Below are 19628 nucleotides of genomic sequence, written 5' to 3'. Positions count from 1 at the left end.
AATTCATAACGATCATTCAACCTGACAACCATTCGGCCTTATGACTATTTGGCCTTGCGACCATTTGGCCAAATTACCATTCAGCCTAACGACCATTCGGCCTTATAACCATTCGGCCGAACATCCTTTCAGCTTTGCGACCTACCGGCCTAACAGCCTAGAAGCGTGGTAATGGACGACGAAAACTACGCCAAGGCAGACTTCAGACAGCTTCCTGGACAAGAGTATTATACAGCAACTGGAAGGGTAAAGGTGGCAGAAATTTTCAAGCATATTAAACTATCAAAGTTTGAAAAGAAATATCTCGTTTGGCAAGCTATCTAACGTTTCATACCATAAGGTTTTATTGACCTCAACTGTTCATTGGTACAGGTTCTTACATAAGTTCTAAAACAGTTTGCTTACATGTCTACCAGACAACTCAATGATTCTAAAGGTTACCCTACAAAATAATGAGTAGACCTGTAGGCGTTTTAGCTTTTATACACAACGAATTATTGCACTCATTTCACTGCGTTCTGGATACCTGAAAAAAAGTTTTATCAGAAATCTGTATCAGCTTTCAAGAGTTCTCCCGAAGGTTCAAGTATGCTAATTATCTACGTCTCTTTAAAAATAAATTATTTGGAACTGAATTTGATCCTTTTAAAATCTGAAATTACTGTAAGAAGTATTCAGACTGTTTAAAAAAAACTTCTTCATGATTTAGGTCAATTGCGCCGCCTTCGTTGTAAAACCATTTAGCAACCCTGTAAGTGGTCGCGCCCGCTTTGAATTGACTGTGTGGGTAGTAAGTGCCCTGTTTAAATCTTCTCCGAGTTGCTGCTGCATCGCCGCCGCCATTTGTTAATTGCTCCTGTTTTATTCATAATTTGGATTGAGTGATGATCCATGGGAACCGACTCATTAGCGTGCTTGACTCGAAAAACAAAAACTTTCCTGCGAAAGGCAACAACGTTCGTTCGTTCGTTCTCACATTGAGAGATATACCTACATAGGGAAGGTAAGATTTTGCTCCAGAAAACTGTTCCAAGTTCCAATGATTGTCGTCGTCGTCGTTGGCTTGGTCATGTTGCCCATAAGAAACGTCACGACAAATAAGTTTCTCACAGTCTCTTAATCATCCGATCCATCCATCCATTCGTGGCCGAGAATGATGAAGATGGGTTGACTGACTGACATACGAGGCAAAATAGGGGTATACAAGCAAGATGCCCTAGTAGTAGCGTTTATGTTGTGGCCCGGAAAGTGAAGTGCTCAGCTGATTTCCGCACAGATCTGAACCTAAACCTAGACTTCTTCCGAGAGCTCTTCTAACTAGCTGATGGCGAAATTCGTGTCGCGTGATACCGAGAAATAGTGAGCCAACCCAAACAACCGGAGAAGACGCCACTTCCCCAATACTTTCAGTGACAGAAGCGCAGAATCGGATCAGTGAGCCAATAATAACGTCGAAAAACGGTGCGGACCTTGTTTCGTTTTTGTTTTCTGCTGACTTCTAATAGTCAATTATGTTAATCATTTTGCCCTAAAGCGAAGTCAATAAAACCAATCCCGGAACGGAAAGTTCACGGGAAATGTTTTTGCAATAGAAATGCAATAGACATAAAATGGAAAACGACTATTTACCTGCAATTTCAGTGAATCAATTTGAACTAACGATTTTTAATTTTTTTTCTAACTTTTAATCCTCAATATTGTTTAAAAATATTCTTGAACATTCGGATTTGGTAGAATATTTAAAATTTGTGATCGCACATCCATCCAATCAAAATCCAATTTTATTTTTGATAAAAAAAATTTCATACAGATGAACGTTGGATCCATTCTGTTGACAATCTTCATAGCGATAAATAGGGTCGCCAAAACTTCCCCAGCTCGCCCTCTGTTAGTTGATAGTTGGCAACCGCCGTCAGACTTTTCTCGGTACGGATTTGTCACCGGTTGGCACAAGGAGGTCACTTCCCAAGAACCTGTGGCAACCGTAACATCGGCAACCGCTTTTACCGGGAATCCATCATCAACAACAACTTGTACTTCAGAAGGCCGAATGCCCGGCGATGACGCGGAAACCTCCAGTCGTTTTGCTGACCACATGTCGCGTTCCGAGAGTTTAGGTTCTCAAAGGTAGGACGTTGTCAGTAGGACGGTCGTGTGAAAAAGGAGTAATTTCCATAATGAGCGCTTGAGCAGTCATACCTTATGTTTGAAACATTTTTGGGAAAATCGATGACGTTTTTTCGTGTTAGGGATGTGTCTGTTTTTCTTGTTCGTTATTTTCTTGAAAAACACTTTAAAAATTAGAAATATGCAAATTTCGAAGTTGGATGTGAACATTCTGATTAGAAATTTAAGACATATTAGACAACTCAGAAACTCAAGTCATTTAAGACATTTTTGACATTTTGGACATTTTAGACGTTTTTGATATTTATGACATTTTTGACATTTTATATGTGTACATCCTAGAAATTTTAGATGTTTTAATATTTTACAAATTTTAAACTGTAAGGAAAGTTATACATTTGAACATTTCAGAAATTTTGCAAATTTGACATTTTTAAAAGTAGAAATATGAGACAGTTTAAACATTTGAGATATTCTAGAGATTTTAAACAATTGAAACGATCTTGACATTTTTGACATTTTTGACATTTTTGACATTTTTGACATTTTTGACATTTTTGACATTTTTGACATTTTTGACATTTTTGACATTTTTGACATTTTTGACATTTTTGACATTTTTGACATTTTTGACATTTTTGACATTTTTGACATTTTTGACGTTTTTGACATTTTTGACATTTTTGACATTTTTGACATTCATGACATTTGTGACATTTTTGACATTTTTCGACATTTTTGACATTTTTGACATTTTTGACATTTTTGACATTCTTTAAATTTTAGTCATTTTTGACATTGAGAGTTCGTCCTTCTGTGAATGGAAATGAGGTTTTTTTTCACAGAAATCCAAAGTATTGCGGTGTAAACTGATTTAATTGATAAATTGTAACTGTATCTTATCAGCATTAAACGTTTAATCAAATCACGTGATTCGGATTTTTGTGCACCTACATCTGTGGTCTTTGACCTTGGATATAGCGCCTATACTCGCTCTTGAAAATAAATATTGGAAGAACAGAGAGAAACATTAGTACCATCACAAAATCTTTCAAAATTAAATCTTCCAAACGATTTTGCGGAAGAAGGTTTTTGCCATCGATATAAACAATTGAAAGTATGTGGCTTCAACCACAACCAACCATGACTGACACAGTAACCCGAACAATTCAAATGTGTCGTCATAGCAACGAATCATAATGAAGAAAAAACCTGGAACATGACTGCCAAGTTCCAAGGTGCAACATAATTTTAAGAATCCTTTTATTTGTACGTCTCTTTATACATCAATGAACAGTAATTAAGAATTTTCCAGATTTAAGAATTCTCAGGTAGAAAATCTCGGATAGGAACATCAGTTCAGAATAAATTAATAAGAAGGATCATGGAACGAACTCACCAATTGTTGAAGTAGAAAGTGTGTTTGCTCTTACAGCTTATCATTCAACGATGTCAACTGCTGGAGGTGGATGAAATCAACGGAGAATCTGGTCGTGCAGACACAATGAAACATACCAATTATTGATCACTATGCTTCATCCATTAATCCCAAAAAAAATTCACAATTTTACAATGACAAACTACTTACACTTCAAAATTTATTTCCACCGCGACAGAGCGAAAAAACACGTGCGATACCTACAAGCCATCGTCTACTTCGAACCTTATTTGGAGAATTTTCTGTGGATCTAGTAAATTACTAAACTGCGTTAAATGAAATTGAATTTGACCAATTTTCGTCCTGGATGTGAGTTTGAAGTTAATTTATCGAAAATGGGTCCATTTTTTGACACTTAATTCAAAGGTTATATGAATCATTAAATGTGAAAACTATACATTTTTGAACGCATTGAATCATCCTTTTCAAGAAACACTGAAAGTTTTTGCTGTGTAGGAGTTATTCGAAAATTTCGACTCTCAGGACTGCGTGAAATGTGTCTAAAGTGGATTCATTAATTTTCCTCAATATTTTCCCATCGCTTGAATACTTAATAATTTAGTCTGGTGATAACACTACATCCGTCTTTAATAGTTGTTCTATTATCAATAACAATGTAATTCATCAGCGCCTGACTCGGTTCTAATTAAAGACAAAAATTTGTTGCCAACGATCAGAATAATTCCCAGGATGACATTAAAAAAACTTACCCGAACGAAAATGTTCAACCGCCACCGGAAGTAATTGATAATAAATGCACATTTTTAATCGTGTGATTTTTCGGTTCAAACTGGATTAACAAAAGTGAAATCGCCTGCACCTGCTCATGAAATTACACAACCCAGAACCTAGGTACCTGTACCTGTACATTGTGCATACCTTCTCGCTGCATAGCTCACAAAGTTCTCACGCACCCTTCTCATAATTCTTTCCCTATTTTTTTTTTTTTGCTTTTTTGCTTCTTCAGAGCTCCATTCGCCGATCCATTTGACCCAGTAGAGATGTCGACGCTGTTCCCTACTTTGGCCAACGGTCACCTTGGCTTCACGGTCTTTGGCGATGCCGTGTACATGGACGGGTTGTTCAACGGCCATCGGGGACTGAGCCATCGAGCCAGGATCGCAAACGTGGCCAATCTACGGCTTCAGCTGGAAGAGGAGGGCACCTCAGCTGCTGGGAACCTAACGTCAAGCAGGGATGGATTCCGGATGGATTTTCGTACCGGCACGTTTTGTGTCGATTATCGAGGACCTAATAATAGCTTTAGGGTTACCCAGCGCATCTATCCACATCAATCCTTCGATCGTGCGATCGTCAATCAATTCGAGATCATGCGGCTGGACGGTGATGGTATGTATCACTACTATGAGAACGTGTCGCCTAGATAAAGCTTTTAGACACAAAAAATTTCACACTCACCTACAATGATGATAATATTAATAACACAAAACCAACGGAAGAAAGAGAAAGCAATTGTTTAGACATATTTTTTCAAATTTTTAAAAACATTTTTTTTTAAAAAAAAAAGTGGAAATTTTTACAACTTTTACAAAAAAAAATATTTGAAAATATACAGTCAATCGCAAAATTGATCGTATACACATGGTTTACCAACTCTTTTCAATTATTTGGTGTGAAAAAATAGTTCAACAATTATGATTTTGATGCACATTGATTGTTAACAGGTTTAACTATTGATCTGATCGCCACGATTTTAAAAAATATGTTTGTTTATTTTATAATTCAAGAAGTTTATAAAATTCCCAAATGAGAGATATGCAAAATTGATCGTACACCTTTTATTTACCCTGAAATATTTTATGTGTAAACAAGACCAATGTGGATAAGTGAAGATTTTTTTTGTCAGTGTGTCATGGCAACACCCAACAGCTACTTGGGCAGTGTTTGTTTTTGTTTATTTGCTGAATTTGAAGAGTTGTGATCAAAATGGCAAAAAGGCGCAAGGAAACGGACATTGCGACGCCATTGTTGATAATAAGTATATGTTGTCGCGGAAAGTCATTGCGGGAAATAGCAGAAGCTGTCGGCAGAAACCCACTCTATAGTTCAGTACATCATAAAAAAGTGTAAATACGAAGGAACCGTGAAAAATCTCGCTGGAAGAGGACGAAAACGCATCTTGACTCCTACAGATGAACGGGTAATTGTGCGAACTCTGAAAAGGAAACCTGAAACAAGTATTCCGAAACTGGCCACTGAAGTCGCTGAGATCATCAGAAGACCTGTCAGCGTAGATACTGTTCAGAGGGTACCGCACAGGAGCGGTTCAAGAGGTCGTGTAGCCCGTAAGAAGCCCTTTATCTCAAAGGTAAATATGAAAAAACACTGGAGTTCGCTAAGGCTTATGTTAATAAGCCTATAGAGTTCTGAAACAAAGTTCTATTTAACGAAGAAACAAAAATAAACCTTTTCGGATCGGATGGATGGCAAATGGTGTGAAAAAATCCTGGAACGGAGCCTCAGCCTAAGAGTTTGGTTTCAACTTCAAAATACGGTGGCTGCAAACAGAAGTTGTGAGGTTCAATGTCGGCCTCTGGACCTGGAACCAAGGAATTCATTGACTAAACGATAGACAAGGTGCGTTATTTGAACATCCTCAAGCGAAATCTGCAGCCTTCCGTGGATAAATTGAGTCTACCTCGTGATTACTACTTCCAACAAGGTAATGGTTCCAAACATAGCGCTATTGTCGTACGGGAATGGTTGATGTATAACACCCCTGAACATTTCAAAACCCCTCTGCAGTCTCCTGATCTGAACCCGATAGAACACCTCTGGTGGGAGGTCAAGAATCGCCTTAAAAATAAAATTCATAGGAACAAGGCAGAACTCAGAACGGCGATTAGGAGATCTGGGAGAACATTCCATCTAGTGTGACCAAAAACCTCGTTGAATCGATGCCACGACGCTTGCAAGCAGTGCTAGATACCAAAGGTGGTCATACCAAATACTAAACTAGTTGTTTCTTCATATTTGTTACTTGTTATGAATTGAATTTGATTTTTATTTTAAGAAAAACCAGTACTGTACGATCAATTTTGCCATGCTTGAAATGGTGTTTTTTGTTCTTTTTTTTTTAAATATGAAGTGACAATGTAAACAATATGTATATTTCTTTTCACAGTTAAAGAGTAAAATGGAGGTATTTTTCAATGGATTAAAGTTGTTCTCAATCAATTACTGTTAAACCCCGAAAAACCCAAAATTGAAGAATGAATAATGGGCGTACGATCAATTTTACGATTGACTGTATGTGTTGATTTTGTAGTTATTTTGCGCAGGGTGATATGACAATCATTGTCCCCTGACCCATCGTTACACAAAATTGTCAATATTTCAGCTGTTTTTCATATTTTCCCCAAAAATAATACTGAATCATGTAATTCGGGATTTTTACTGATGAAATGAAGATTTGCATTATTTTCTGCTGTAAAACTTTAAACTTTTTACTTGTTTTTTTTTTTGCGCGGTTTTTGTGCTAATTGTTAACCAAAACCTCAACTCTACGGCAAATAAGGCTTTACGTTTCAACAAAACATTTTTCGTGTCGGTTTTCTTTGCGAAACGTTTGTTGGAAAATTTTTAGTCCTGAATTACAGCAACGTGTTTTGATTTTGTAAGGAGGTTTGTACGGAAAAATCCAAATTTTCATTCAAAAGTCACCAGAGATGAACTGAAATTTAAAAAAACATAACTTTAGGTTTTTAAAATATTTTTTAGTTCTTGCAATACATTTAATGTGAACAAAAACTCAACCTAACTTGTATGATATTCGTTGTCATACAAAAAGTTCAAAATCAAGATTTTTTATTTAAGTGTTTTTGACACCTAATTTTAAAGCTGGTTAGCCGTAGGATGAAAATTAAAAATTGCAATAAACTGCTTTGCATAGCTGTGGAACATATGCTTTACACTGCACTGACTGAACGGGAGACACGCGACCTATTTCACCGAATATCGTTAGCTGACTGACGACTGCTCAAGGCACGATAGCTCAGCCGTCGTGTGTATGCGTTTAGTGAGGACGATAGAGAGAGTGAGAGAGAGAGTAACGATTCGGAATGGCCTATCGACCGAGAGAGTGTCGCGCTCGCAATTATCGGCTACACATCTTCCCCCTACACTAAAATGCTAAAACAGAAACTAAATCTTTTGGATGCAAAATCTTAAAACTGAGAATATCTAAACACTCGCATATTTGATTTTGTTTTCCAAAAACTGATAAAAACTCTTCGGGTCTTTGGGAATACAGAAAATAATTGCATTATTTGCGCTTCTTGCACCTTAATGCACTACATATTCATGGCAGATAGCCGTGATGAGCTACCTCTAACATCTGGACTGAAGTTACTCTGGAATGACTACGTATCCTCTTTTTTCAAGAGTACACACTTTCGAAACTTGTCAGTTTTTCCTTTTTGTTATCTTCTAGAATTAGCAAAGTTGATGGTGCTTAAATTCCTCTTAAAATTTGGCATTATTTTAATAAATATTTCGTCATTCGCTGTTTCAATGAAAATCGTTTACCTTCAAACATAATAGAAATCGCATCTCTGTTGACAATACCAACGTCCTTATTGATCTTAACAAATTTGTAGTCATACGTATCAGGAACAGAGACAAACTTGCCGTCTAAATGCAGCTTACTAAATCTTCTGTTTTATAAACAGCCTGCTATAGAATGCCATTGATCAACTGATTGTTCCAGTACAGTTCTAACATCAATTTTTCAATCCAATCAAACCCACTTTTTGTACTGGGCATCCCGCTCTAGATAAATGATCTAACAAATCATAGTCCGAACGCTGATAATTTTTTTAAAGTGAACCTTCAGAACACTTTAGAATAAGTCCTCCCGATTCGATTGAAAAATTATACAAAATACCTCAGAATTGGTCCTCCCGATCCAATTGATCATAAAAAATCTGAACCACATGTATTCTCGATTCAAATAAATGCGTTTTATGTAATCAAAAATAGAACATTTTCATTGTATTGAAAACAAAACAGAAAATACATCCTAAAAATAGATCTTTCCTGCATTAATTCATGCCCAGTTTCGGACCCGACTAGACCGTAATGGTATTTAAAAGCTTCTACAAATCGAACCGTTCTCGATGACTCCGGAGCTCTGGAGTAGCAACATGCCATCTCTTTGTTCGTTCTTACTGTGATTTTTTGTGATTGCAGTTTTTTTTTTTATTTCTTCTCGATCGTGGACAATCTACAAGAAATTGAACAAATCGAACCTTCAACCTCCAGCATGAATTGGGTTCCAAACTTAGATGTCTATTCACAACTGATCTTCGAACTATCGACCCGTCAACTTTTTCTTTTGGATCTTCCGTTCCAACGATTGGTCAGATGAAGACCTTCCGTCTCACCTTTTCTGTTGGACCTCCCGTTCCAACGATTGGTCAGATGAAGACCTTCCGTCTCACCTTTTCTGTTGGACCTCCCGTTCCAACGATTGGTCAGATGAAGACCTTCCGTCTCACCTTTTCTGTTGGACCTCCCGTTCCAACGATTGGTCAGATGAAGACCTTCCGTCTCACCTTTTCTGTTGGACCTCCCGTTCCAACGATTTTTCAGATGAAGACCTTCCGTCTCACCTTTTCTGTTGGACCTCCCGTTCCAACGATTTGTCAGATGAAGACCTTCCGTCTCACCTTTTCTGTTGAACCTCCCGTTCCAACGATTGGTCAGATGAAGACCTTCTGTCTCACCTTTTCTGTTGGACCTCCCGTTCCAACGATTTGTCACATGAAGACCTCCCGTCTCACCTTTTCTGTTGGACCTTCCGTTCCAACGATTTGTCAGATGGAGACCTTCTGTCTCACCTTTTCTGTTAGACCTCCCGTTCCAACGATTTGTCAGATGAAGTCCTTTCGTCTCACCTTTTCTGTTGGACCTTCCGTTCCAACGATTTGTCAGATGAAGACCTTTCGTCTCACCTTTTCTGTTGGACCTTCCGTTCCAACGATTTGTCAGATGAAGACCTTTCGTCTCACCTTTTCTGTTGGACCTTCCGTTCCAACGATTTGTCGGATGAAGACCTTCCGTCTCACCTTTTCTGTTGGACCTCCCGTTCCAACGATTTGTCAGATGAAGACCTTCTGTCTCACCTTTTCTGTTGGACCTTCCGTTCCAACGATTTGTCAGATGAAGACCTTCCGTCTCACCTTTTCCCTTTTCAACAAACGTTATTATTATTTTATTATTTGCGTTGTTAGGAAAACCACGTTTCTGTAGAGTTACTTATATATAATAAAATCAAGATAATTTTCTTCATATTATATGGCAGCTTGGTGAAAATTTGCAATCCTCTGGTTGGAATCAAATCTCGATTTCATGGGCTACATCATTTAAAGAAGAAACTCCAATGCAATGCTTGATTGATGTACATGAACATAAAAATGTCATCAATAAAATAATTATTAACTGAAATTTCCTCGGAAATATTAGTTTAACTTTCTCGGAAATATTGGATTCATAAACATACCTTTTTCAAATCTGTATTTTTTTGTTACCATAATTCGTTATAGTTAAAAGTAAAAACAATAAAACTCGTCCTTCGTCCCATTAAACCTTTCAACTATTTCATAACGCACTATGAAACGATTTTGTTATATAAACATTTCATTTAACTAAACAAAATACAAACGCAGTATCAGAAAATATCATCGTTTTGAAACTTGAACCCGGCGCTTCAAAACCAAATGCACGACACATCGTGCGAGAGTGTGTGTACACTAGCTTTATTTAGCGGACCAGCACGAATGTGTGCTCAAATAAAACAGACGAAGCGAAAAGCAAGAAGAAAAAGGAGCACCTGGAACGGCACACCAACACTGCATAGTTATTCCTTTCTTCCGTAAAGATTAGTAGCCTTCAAATCCAACTATTCCTGTTCTTCTGGGTGGTATTGAATGCAAATCCGGGAAAATTTCCAATATATTTATGTACTCCACCACCAACAGACAAAAAAAGCAGCAATTTTTAAAAGAACTCTCCATGTAAAGAAAAAGAAATTTGATCGCCCTCCCTCGCTCTTTTTCTTTCAAATACTATAGCAGAGTAAACAACTTACCGGAAATTAGCAAAACTTACGACACCCACTTCACTTCACTAATAAAAACTGATTGAAACACATAAGAGAGCACAAAAATCCGTGCCTCCCGTTCAGCCGGATAAAAAAAATCTCCTGGCTGGATTCGCCATTGTGGAACATATGCCATTGCCATTGTGGAACATATGCACTGACTGAACGGGAGACACGCGACCTATTTCACCGAATATCGTTAGCTGACTGACGACTGCTCAAGGCACGATAGCTCAGCCGTCGTGTGTATGCGTTTAGTGAGGACGATAGAGAGAGTGAGAGAGAGAGTAACGATTCGGAATGGCCTATCGACCGAGAGAGTGTCGCGCTCGAATTATCGGCTACACAATAGCCAATCAGTTTGTTGATTGAAAATTTTCGCAAAAACATGTCATGAAATCATTGAAAGCTCCAGAAAGCAAAGCCTGCTATTTAACAATACTTTTCAATAGATTCCATTTTTTTAATGTTTATAACGTTTTTCATGAAATATTTTGCTTTTTCTCATGATGGCAAAAAATAAAGCTTAAGAATAGGAAAAATCTATAACTAATGACAAACTTCATTTCAAACTTATTTGATTTTTTTGTATATGTATTCAAAAATTTCTTCTTCCATACAAATTGCCATACAAAATTGGACATGTTCATTGACTACATGCAACTAAAAAAAATTCGGATGGTCTATTAATAAGACATGTTTATTTTTGCTGAACAAATGGATATTAACATTTAACCGAAAGTCTCTTAAAATAAAAACGTTTAACTAGTAATTTTAGTAATTTCTGTGGCTAAAATGCAACAAAATGCAAATCAAAAATTAACCTTTTACATCTCGTTTTCATATGCTTGAATATGATTGTTTTGCCTCACGCGTTTCAAAATTTCATCCATCCAAACATCTAGTAAGTAAATTTTAGCTAGTAAATTTTTTTAAAATATTTTTTACCAATAAATGTATGTATGCAGCACAATGATGCGTTTTTTTAGAAAAATTTTTGGACTGAAAATATGTAAAATTTAATCCAAACTGAACAAAAATTACTGCAATTGGTGCTTCATGCTTTTTCTAAGTAGGGTGAAAATTGCATGTTTTTGTAAATTTAAAAATAACTGATGAAACCAATAATTTTTCTAACTACGTCAATTTTATGATTAAAGTTTAAAATTGTTGTATGATTCCCCAGTTGACGGTACTTTACTTTTTTATTTATAGAATTTTTTTCAAGCATTGCACCACCAATGCAATTACATCACTACAACCGGTATGAAATTGCCTTTCTTGTGCATATATTAAGTTTTGTTGCCTTAAATTTACGTTAACACACTCAAAATGTAGTGCAAAGCTAAATTTAGGTGTATGAATTGTCTCAGAAAATGCAAATTGATAAAAAGTTCAAAAAACAGTTACCGTTAAAAACTCGTCTTAAATTTTATATTTCGTACTTCAAAAATCGACCAGCCCGGTCGGACGCAACCTCATGTGTTCGACCCATCTGGGCTGGTTGTGGGTAGCAATGTGGCTTCTTCGTCACTTACTACAAACAGCCAGCAGATGCCGGGTAAAGAATCACACATTCAGTTTCATGCTGTCGATAAGAAACAATGCCCTAAGCTCACAATTTCACCATCTATTCGTTTCTTCTACCCAAAGCGCTCTAGCTTTGACCTTTCCACCTATCAATTTTCATATCTATCATAATTGCTCTCTAATTAGATTTTCAATTTGCCGATATGCCACAAACTTAGATTAGAATACTTCAAAAATCTAAAGATGCCAAATTGTGACAAAAAACGTCAAATTTTTAATTTTTTTTACTCTTACCGGAAAAGCTAAGGGCTGATTGCTTAAAAAGTACGGATTTTACACCACTTTTTTTTAAATTTTTTGTGGTTCTGATCTTGAAAAAAATTGAAAAAAAAATTCCATGAAGCTTAGTTAGTTCATTTAGAAATGAAACAGTTACGAATTCGATTTATCGAAATACTTTCCAAGAGCAAATAAAGGTAATTGTAGTTCGTGAAAAATATTTTTTTTCTTTATTTGTAAGGCCGGCGCAAACTTTTTTCAATCATGTTATTGATCAGTTTTTCCCACGTAAATGTACTTCGTCAAACTTGTATTTTGGGTGGCTGCATCACTCTCCTTCAAATTCCGCTATTTTTGGCCCAATACTTTATTTTTGATAGAAATTAGGTAAATTCAGCTGTTTTGAAATAAACAAAACTTGATTATCAAGTGTAATCGGTGAGTTAAGATCGTAGCTCGCAATATATAGGAGAGAATGCGGATATTTGATCCCTTTTTCATATTTTCATCATATCTTTTTAGAAACATTTTACTGATCGCCGTCTTTTGCATTTTCCGACAGCATGTAATTTTATGTTTATATGCTGTAAAACTTAGATCGATACATGAACCCGTAAATGAACTAGAAGCGTTTTCGTGAGACTAAACAAAATTTTGAAAGTTTAAAGTCTGTTGCACAAAGAATCTGGTCGGATAAAATAGTGGCAGCTTGCCAGGTCCGGCCAGAACTTCACCGGACCTTTGGGGGACCGAATGAATGGCAAAACCCTCTTCTGGAGACATTATTCTTCTTTGTAAACATTTCCATTCATTGTGTCCCCAGTGATGAAAATCTTAGTCTTTTTCCCACAGCTACAGATCCCTTGCCAAATCATCAACTTACGAGCAAATTTATCTGCAAAAACAAACTTGAATCTACCCGTAAATTCCCTTTACGCTTCGCAAGGTAAAATTTGTTACCGGGTATTTGTCCAAAATCTATTTTGAAATAAGTTTCGTCGTCCATCAAAATGCATCCGTTGTACTTGATCAACACTTTCTCGTACAACTTCCTTGCCCTGGTTTTGGCAACCAGGTTTAGTTTCAGCGTTCTGTTGGGGTGTTTGCTTACATGATACGACCGCAAGCCTTCTCGCAAACAAATTCGTCGAGCTGTACTGTGGTTCGTTTTAACCTTATTGCCAAATCACGCAGGAGATTCCAGGATTATTGTGAACTGATCGAATTACCTTTGCTCGCAGCTGCCCGTCATATATTCCACTTCTACGCATGGTTTGTTTTGCTCGATCCACCGTAAGGGTCTCCTGTTAACGTTGCAGCACCGAATTTACAGTCGATTTTGGATATTTCAGGAATTTGGCGATCTTTACCCCTGACCACGTCGGTTTCTCTACGTGAGTGTGCATAATTTTCTCTCGCCTTTCGCGTTCATCGTCGATGAATTTTGACTGACTGCTTCAATCTTGATGAAAATTTCACCACTAGGTAAACAAACCAGCCGGATCAAAACACTGTCAATAGATTCGCGATGTGACAACTAGGGGCGCTGCAGTAAATGAAAAGATGCGACCAGATTCTATGTGAAACAGACTTTAAGGAGACTTGATCTTTTATTAGAGGAGACTTGATTCTTTATCAAAGGAGACTTGGCAAAAATCTTGCAAATTTTAAAAATGAAAATTCCATTGACATTTTTGGCCATATTAGTTTTTATTTTACAGTTTATAAGTGTCAGACATAAAGAATTCTAAAAGTTTTTCTTTTCACCCCTATTTTCATTGCATGCTTTAAGGCGCAATTTTCTAGTTTTTAGGTACCTAGTATTATTCCACCACTTACGCACAGAAGGATTTTGCCAGCTATCGATTTGATAATGATTAATTTTGAAGGAAACTGTGCAATTTTTTTTTTGTTTTTTATCTTTTGCATCGTAAATATCTAAAAAATTCATAAATTTCAAAGTTTGGAAAAGTAGGTCGAATAGCACTTTTTAAAGGCAATAAAAAGCTGTCAAAATTGTGTGTGTCCGATAACAAGGAAATAAGCTATCATCAAAAGAAAGTGTCCCATTTCTAAATGAACTAAGCTTTAGCTTTATGTGCAGTAATCGATTAAAAAACAAAAAAGTTTTAGCGAAAAAAAGTATTTGCCGTCATTTGACTGCATGCGTGATTCGAAAACCACAAACTTAGAAAACCTATAAAAATGAAAAACTACCATTTTAAAAAACTTGTACTGTAGTTAAATTTGCGAAAGAAAAATAATATTAGGCGTAATTAAAAACCACCTCCGGTACGTTTGGTGTTAAGAAATTTTTTCATTGAAGAGGTTTGCAAATTTCATTAATCTGAGCATACCTTATACATAAAACTATAGTTTTAATGATTTTATTTGTTTCCGACATGAACTTTAATATTAAACGATTACAACTCTTTTAAAAAACTGCTTTAAAAAAATGCTGCAGCGAATTTCTTTTGTCTCATCCAGGTTACATCATCATCTGTACAAATTTGCTCTAGGTACAAGACATGTGTGTAAGGTTTGGCCTAGAACTTCTATAATAACTTTCATGGTTACAAAATATCAAATTAAAAACTTAATCTCTCTTAGGTTTTTCGTAAACTTTCTCATCTTGTTAAAAGTTTTATGAAGCAACAGCTACTTAAATCAATCAATCTCACCCGATCTTTACAAACAGGTGATCTCAACATCGTCCTCAGCCAACCGTACACACTTCCCGGTAGCGAAGACATCGTGTTCACTCCGACCGAGACCGAAACCGTCTTCGCCGATCAGAGCAACGACGACGAAGATGTGGCCGACGACCAACAAGATGGAACCGGTGCCCACGAACCGGAACGACGACGACGACCGTTGTTTTCGAATCCGAATCGCTGGGCCATCAAGCAATCTGGACCTGCTGGCAGAAATAAATATTCATCAGCCGAGCCGAGCCATCATCATCAGCAGCAGCAACAGCAGCAACGACCTGCTTGGGTTCTGCATCGATCGTGTGGCCACACTCTGGAACCGGAGATCCCGGAGGAGTCTCGGCCCGGACCCCAACAGCTACGACAAGTCTGTGTCTTATGGAATCACGTTCCAGAAGAGCTCACACTGGAACGGAGCGAACAGTCGGTTTCTTACCGATTTATAATGACGGTTGATGAAAGTGCCAAAGTTGCCCGTGATGAACTGCTTCAGGGTAAGATTGAAATTGTGTTGCGTGGAAAAAGGTAATGGAGGTAACATAATATTTAAACTGATTTTATCCGAATCAAAATTGACACATCTCCGCGGGTCTACAATATGAGAATATTGTGTCATACCTAATCATAAGTAAATCTTTGTTCACGATGTGGAACATGGCACAAAAATTTTAATTTAATGCTGGCTGTATTGAAAAAAAAAATTGTTAGGACACAACCATTAAGATACGGGAAAATAACCGTTAATGAAAATATGATACGAAGATATGAAGATAATGAAGTAGAGTTCTTATCATGAAATTCTTATTTCAGTTTCAAGCACTGTAGTCTATAGTCTATTATCTACATTCCCTAAAGGAAATTTATAGGATGACAAGTGTATCAAACAAATCAAGTTTTTTTCGTGAACATGCAAACAAAGATGTATTCTGAAAAACATCTACCTTTGAAAATTCGTTAAAAATTCTGTGTTTCGTATTTTGACTATCTAAAATGAAAAAATGTGCCAAATTACGTCAACTTTCCAATTCTCTTTTCAAATTCATCAGGTGTAACTTAAACAATTTTGATGATTCATTGATTGAAAAGTACGGTTTTAACCCCGCTTTTTTACATTTTTTGTGGTCATGATCTTGAAGGATTTCAAAAAATATATCCTCGTGTGCAACTTCAGCTTTCTTGGACATTAAGTGATTTTTTATTTGAACATTTCGTAGCTAATCTACATTTTATTTCCAAAGCATGTTTTTTTCGGAATTTTACATAGACTTCGAATAACCGAAAACTGAAGTGTTGTAAGTATATTGACTGAAAGTAATATTTGAGTTACATTACGAGGTTTCGAAAACTCCAAATTTTCAAAAGTGATAGGAAGTATTAGAGAAACATGAGATATCAAAGAAAGGAAAAAAACATAAAGGGTGATACGGTCAAAATTTGGTCAATATCTACTTGACGTATTTCTTTCAATTTTGCTTTTAAAAAACCTGAACACCCCTCATTTTGAAGGTGTGTGTGTGTAGAATGTTGCTCCTATTTTGATTTTGGAATTCACTCTTCAGTTGTCAAAATGCCGTCCAAGGAAGAAGAGCAGCGTATCAAAATTTTGCTCGCGCATCACGAAAATCCGAGCTACTCGCACGAAAAGTTGGCAAAATCGCTAAAAGTTGCCAAATCAGCCGTTACAAATGTAATTAAAGTGTTTGGGGAACGTTTGTCGACAGCCAGGAAGTCTGGATCGGGAGGGAAATGGAAAACCGGAAGTCGCTGAGACGACAAAGAGAGTTGCCGGTAGTTTCATTGCCGCAAATAAGCTGCAGGGCCGTAGGAAGAACCGACTCATGGGGGGGGTTTTGGTGACTGATTTTTACCTATGATTTTTTGCCCAAGAATTCACGAATACAAAAAAAAATGAGAACAAATTATCTCTAGAGCTATATGATTATTCATTTTTAAGTGCTTTGACATTGAAATTTTCGTATTAAATCGTAATTTAAGAAAATTGGTCTTAATCCTAAAAGGTGAGCTAAGTTCGCTTTCATCGATGATTGAAACCTATGAATTTGCTAAAGAGTCGAGTAGATCAAACTTATTTAATTTGCGCATAAGATAAGCTTTTTCAGGAGTCTTCCTTCAAAAAAAAATATTCCATACTCAAATGAAACAAGGGCAATTTTCCAAACTATTTTGCAAATTCAAAGATTTTAAACTTCGATGAAAATAAATAAAATTTTCAAAAAAAGTAATTGATAAAAATCATCAGATTTTCGGATCGAATTTTATTGGTGCAAACATGAATCAAATAAATAATTTAAGTTTGAAATTTGGCTTAAAAAACTGCAATATTAACACATTTCGGCCAGATACAAGATATATCGTTTTTTTCACTTGCCGCTAGTATGCTCCATTAAAAAGCATAATTCAACTTTATGAATCTAATAATGAATCTTCATTCTTCAAAATTTAACACAAGACTTCCCGTTACTCAAATATCTTTAATTAATTAGCAGAATTTTGTTTATCCATCTATGAAACATAAAATGCCGAATTTGTCCTCAATGTGTTAATAATGTTAAACAATACACTGGGAAAAAAATAGAATTTTGTGTAGATTTTCTTTAACAGCAAATATTTTTCATAAAGAATCAATTCCCTAATAAAAATCCTATGGTTGATTTTTTTTAAATAAAATATGTGTTTTTCGGATAAACCAAGAACTCAAATTTTACATTTTATCTGTGATTTTCAATTGATTTACAAACTAATTTTGTATAAAAAGACAAGCAATCTTAACATATAATCCACCGCGAAGAAATCAATGACGAGAAACACCGATATTCGGTATTCTATATCTGAGAAACTCCTGGTTTAAATTCTACAAATTCAGCATTTTTAAGTTACGGCAAATGGTGTGTTCAATTTTGTCGCATAAAGTTCAACAGTCAAATTCAGTCCATTCGAGTTATTCTTCAAAGTGCAGCACACTGTTGGCAAGCGAAAAAACGAGATTTCTCGTATTTGGTCCGCAATGTGTTAAGTTCATGATCTCTTGAATTCATCAACAAATGATGTTGATTGTAAATTTTTTTACAAGTTAAACCTCTTTCTGAATTTTGAATCTGAGTTCTGAACCTGAATTTAAATATTGCGCTATGAATTTGTATCCGAATTTCCATACGATTCTAAAATGTACAAAAAAAAAACGATTTCCGAATATTGTCCGTATCAGAATTTTATGAGCCAAGTTTTAGAGCGATCATTCATGAATCTATTATTTCAATTATGTTGTTCAGGTTTAATCTAAATTCACTATTTAAATTATTTCTATATGACTTATTTTTATATGACTTTTTTTATATGACTTTTCAATTTCGGATTGCCATTTCGACACTTTAAATTTTTGAATTTTGCGAAAGAATTAAGTTTAAGAACTTCGAATTTAAATGTATAACAAAATATCTTTTTTACATATTCAGAAAACTATTATCAAAACATTGAAAGTGCATATGATCTCAAAAAACATGGCTTAAATTTTATATGAAATGCAAAACCTAATTTGAACCAAAATTTTTGCTTTTCAGTTGTAATTTCCAGTGTTCGGCATCGCTAACAGACAACTTAGCGCCGCTAGTTAAATCGCTAATTCAATCAAAGTTAGCGATCGCTAATTCAAACCGCTAAATATTCTGCAAAATTTATCGCTTAACCATAAAGCGCTAATCGCTAACCGCAAACTTTAGAACAAAAAACACACACAGAAAAATTAATCATATTTTTTCATGTTTTGTTTTTGGTTCAAATATTTTATGCTGTCCAGATTTTTTTTGTGTCCAGTCCGATGTTAAATCATTTACCAGTTTTCACCTTTATAAAACTTCCGTGATAGAAATGTATAAATATTATGATAGAACCATTGCCAAAGGCAAATATTTTTTTCGAACTTGTATTCAGTGTACTTAAATCGAAATCTTAATAAACTGTTAAAAAAGATTTCTTTTGGTTCAAAACTCATCCATGACTTTTTTGGGTTTGATTGACCTGCCTTTAATTTCATTCAACAGGCTAAATCTCGGTTATCTAATGAGAAACCAAGTAACGCTCATCGACAAAATTGTTCAGCAATAAATTTCCTTTAGAAAATTTACAAATTGGTACAAAAACGAACACTCTGTTCCGCAGTTAAAAGAAAAATCATGTTTGAATTTCAAAACAAAATGTTAAATTCTTCCATACAAACATAACAATTAAAGTTTAAACATGTAAACAAACTTCGAAATTTTGCAATTCTGCAGGGTTTGACAAAATCGACTCAGTATAATGATCTGCTAAACCATGCCAATTTTTCTATGGTTATTTTGTCTTATTTAAATCTGAACTGATCTGCAGAATCTTCAAAAAAAAACTGTTTCTAGTAAATTTCTCA

The 19628-nt window shown here is 35.7% G+C and overlaps 1 protein-coding gene across 1 annotated transcript in view; it reads left to right on the top strand.

Annotated features, from left to right (window-relative positions):
• Positions 1–1185: 1185 nt before the first annotated feature.
• LOC129741860 (uncharacterized) overlaps positions 1186–19628 on the top strand; it is a 42205-nt gene continuing 23762 nt past the window's right edge. The window contains exons 1-4 of the mRNA XM_055733669.1: positions 1186–1461; positions 1811–2127; positions 4533–4915; positions 15196–15702. Coding sequence (XP_055589644.1) covers positions 1811–2127; positions 4533–4915; positions 15196–15702 — 1207 coding nt within the window. The 5' untranslated portion in view covers positions 1186–1461. The remainder of the gene's footprint in view (positions 1462–1810; positions 2128–4532; positions 4916–15195; positions 15703–19628) is intronic.

Source organism: Uranotaenia lowii, chromosome 2 (assembly GCF_029784155.1).
Source record: "Uranotaenia lowii strain MFRU-FL chromosome 2, ASM2978415v1, whole genome shotgun sequence".
NCBI lineage: Eukaryota > Metazoa > Arthropoda > Insecta > Diptera > Culicidae > Uranotaenia > Uranotaenia lowii.
This window is presented reverse-complemented; position numbering and strand designations above follow the sequence as displayed.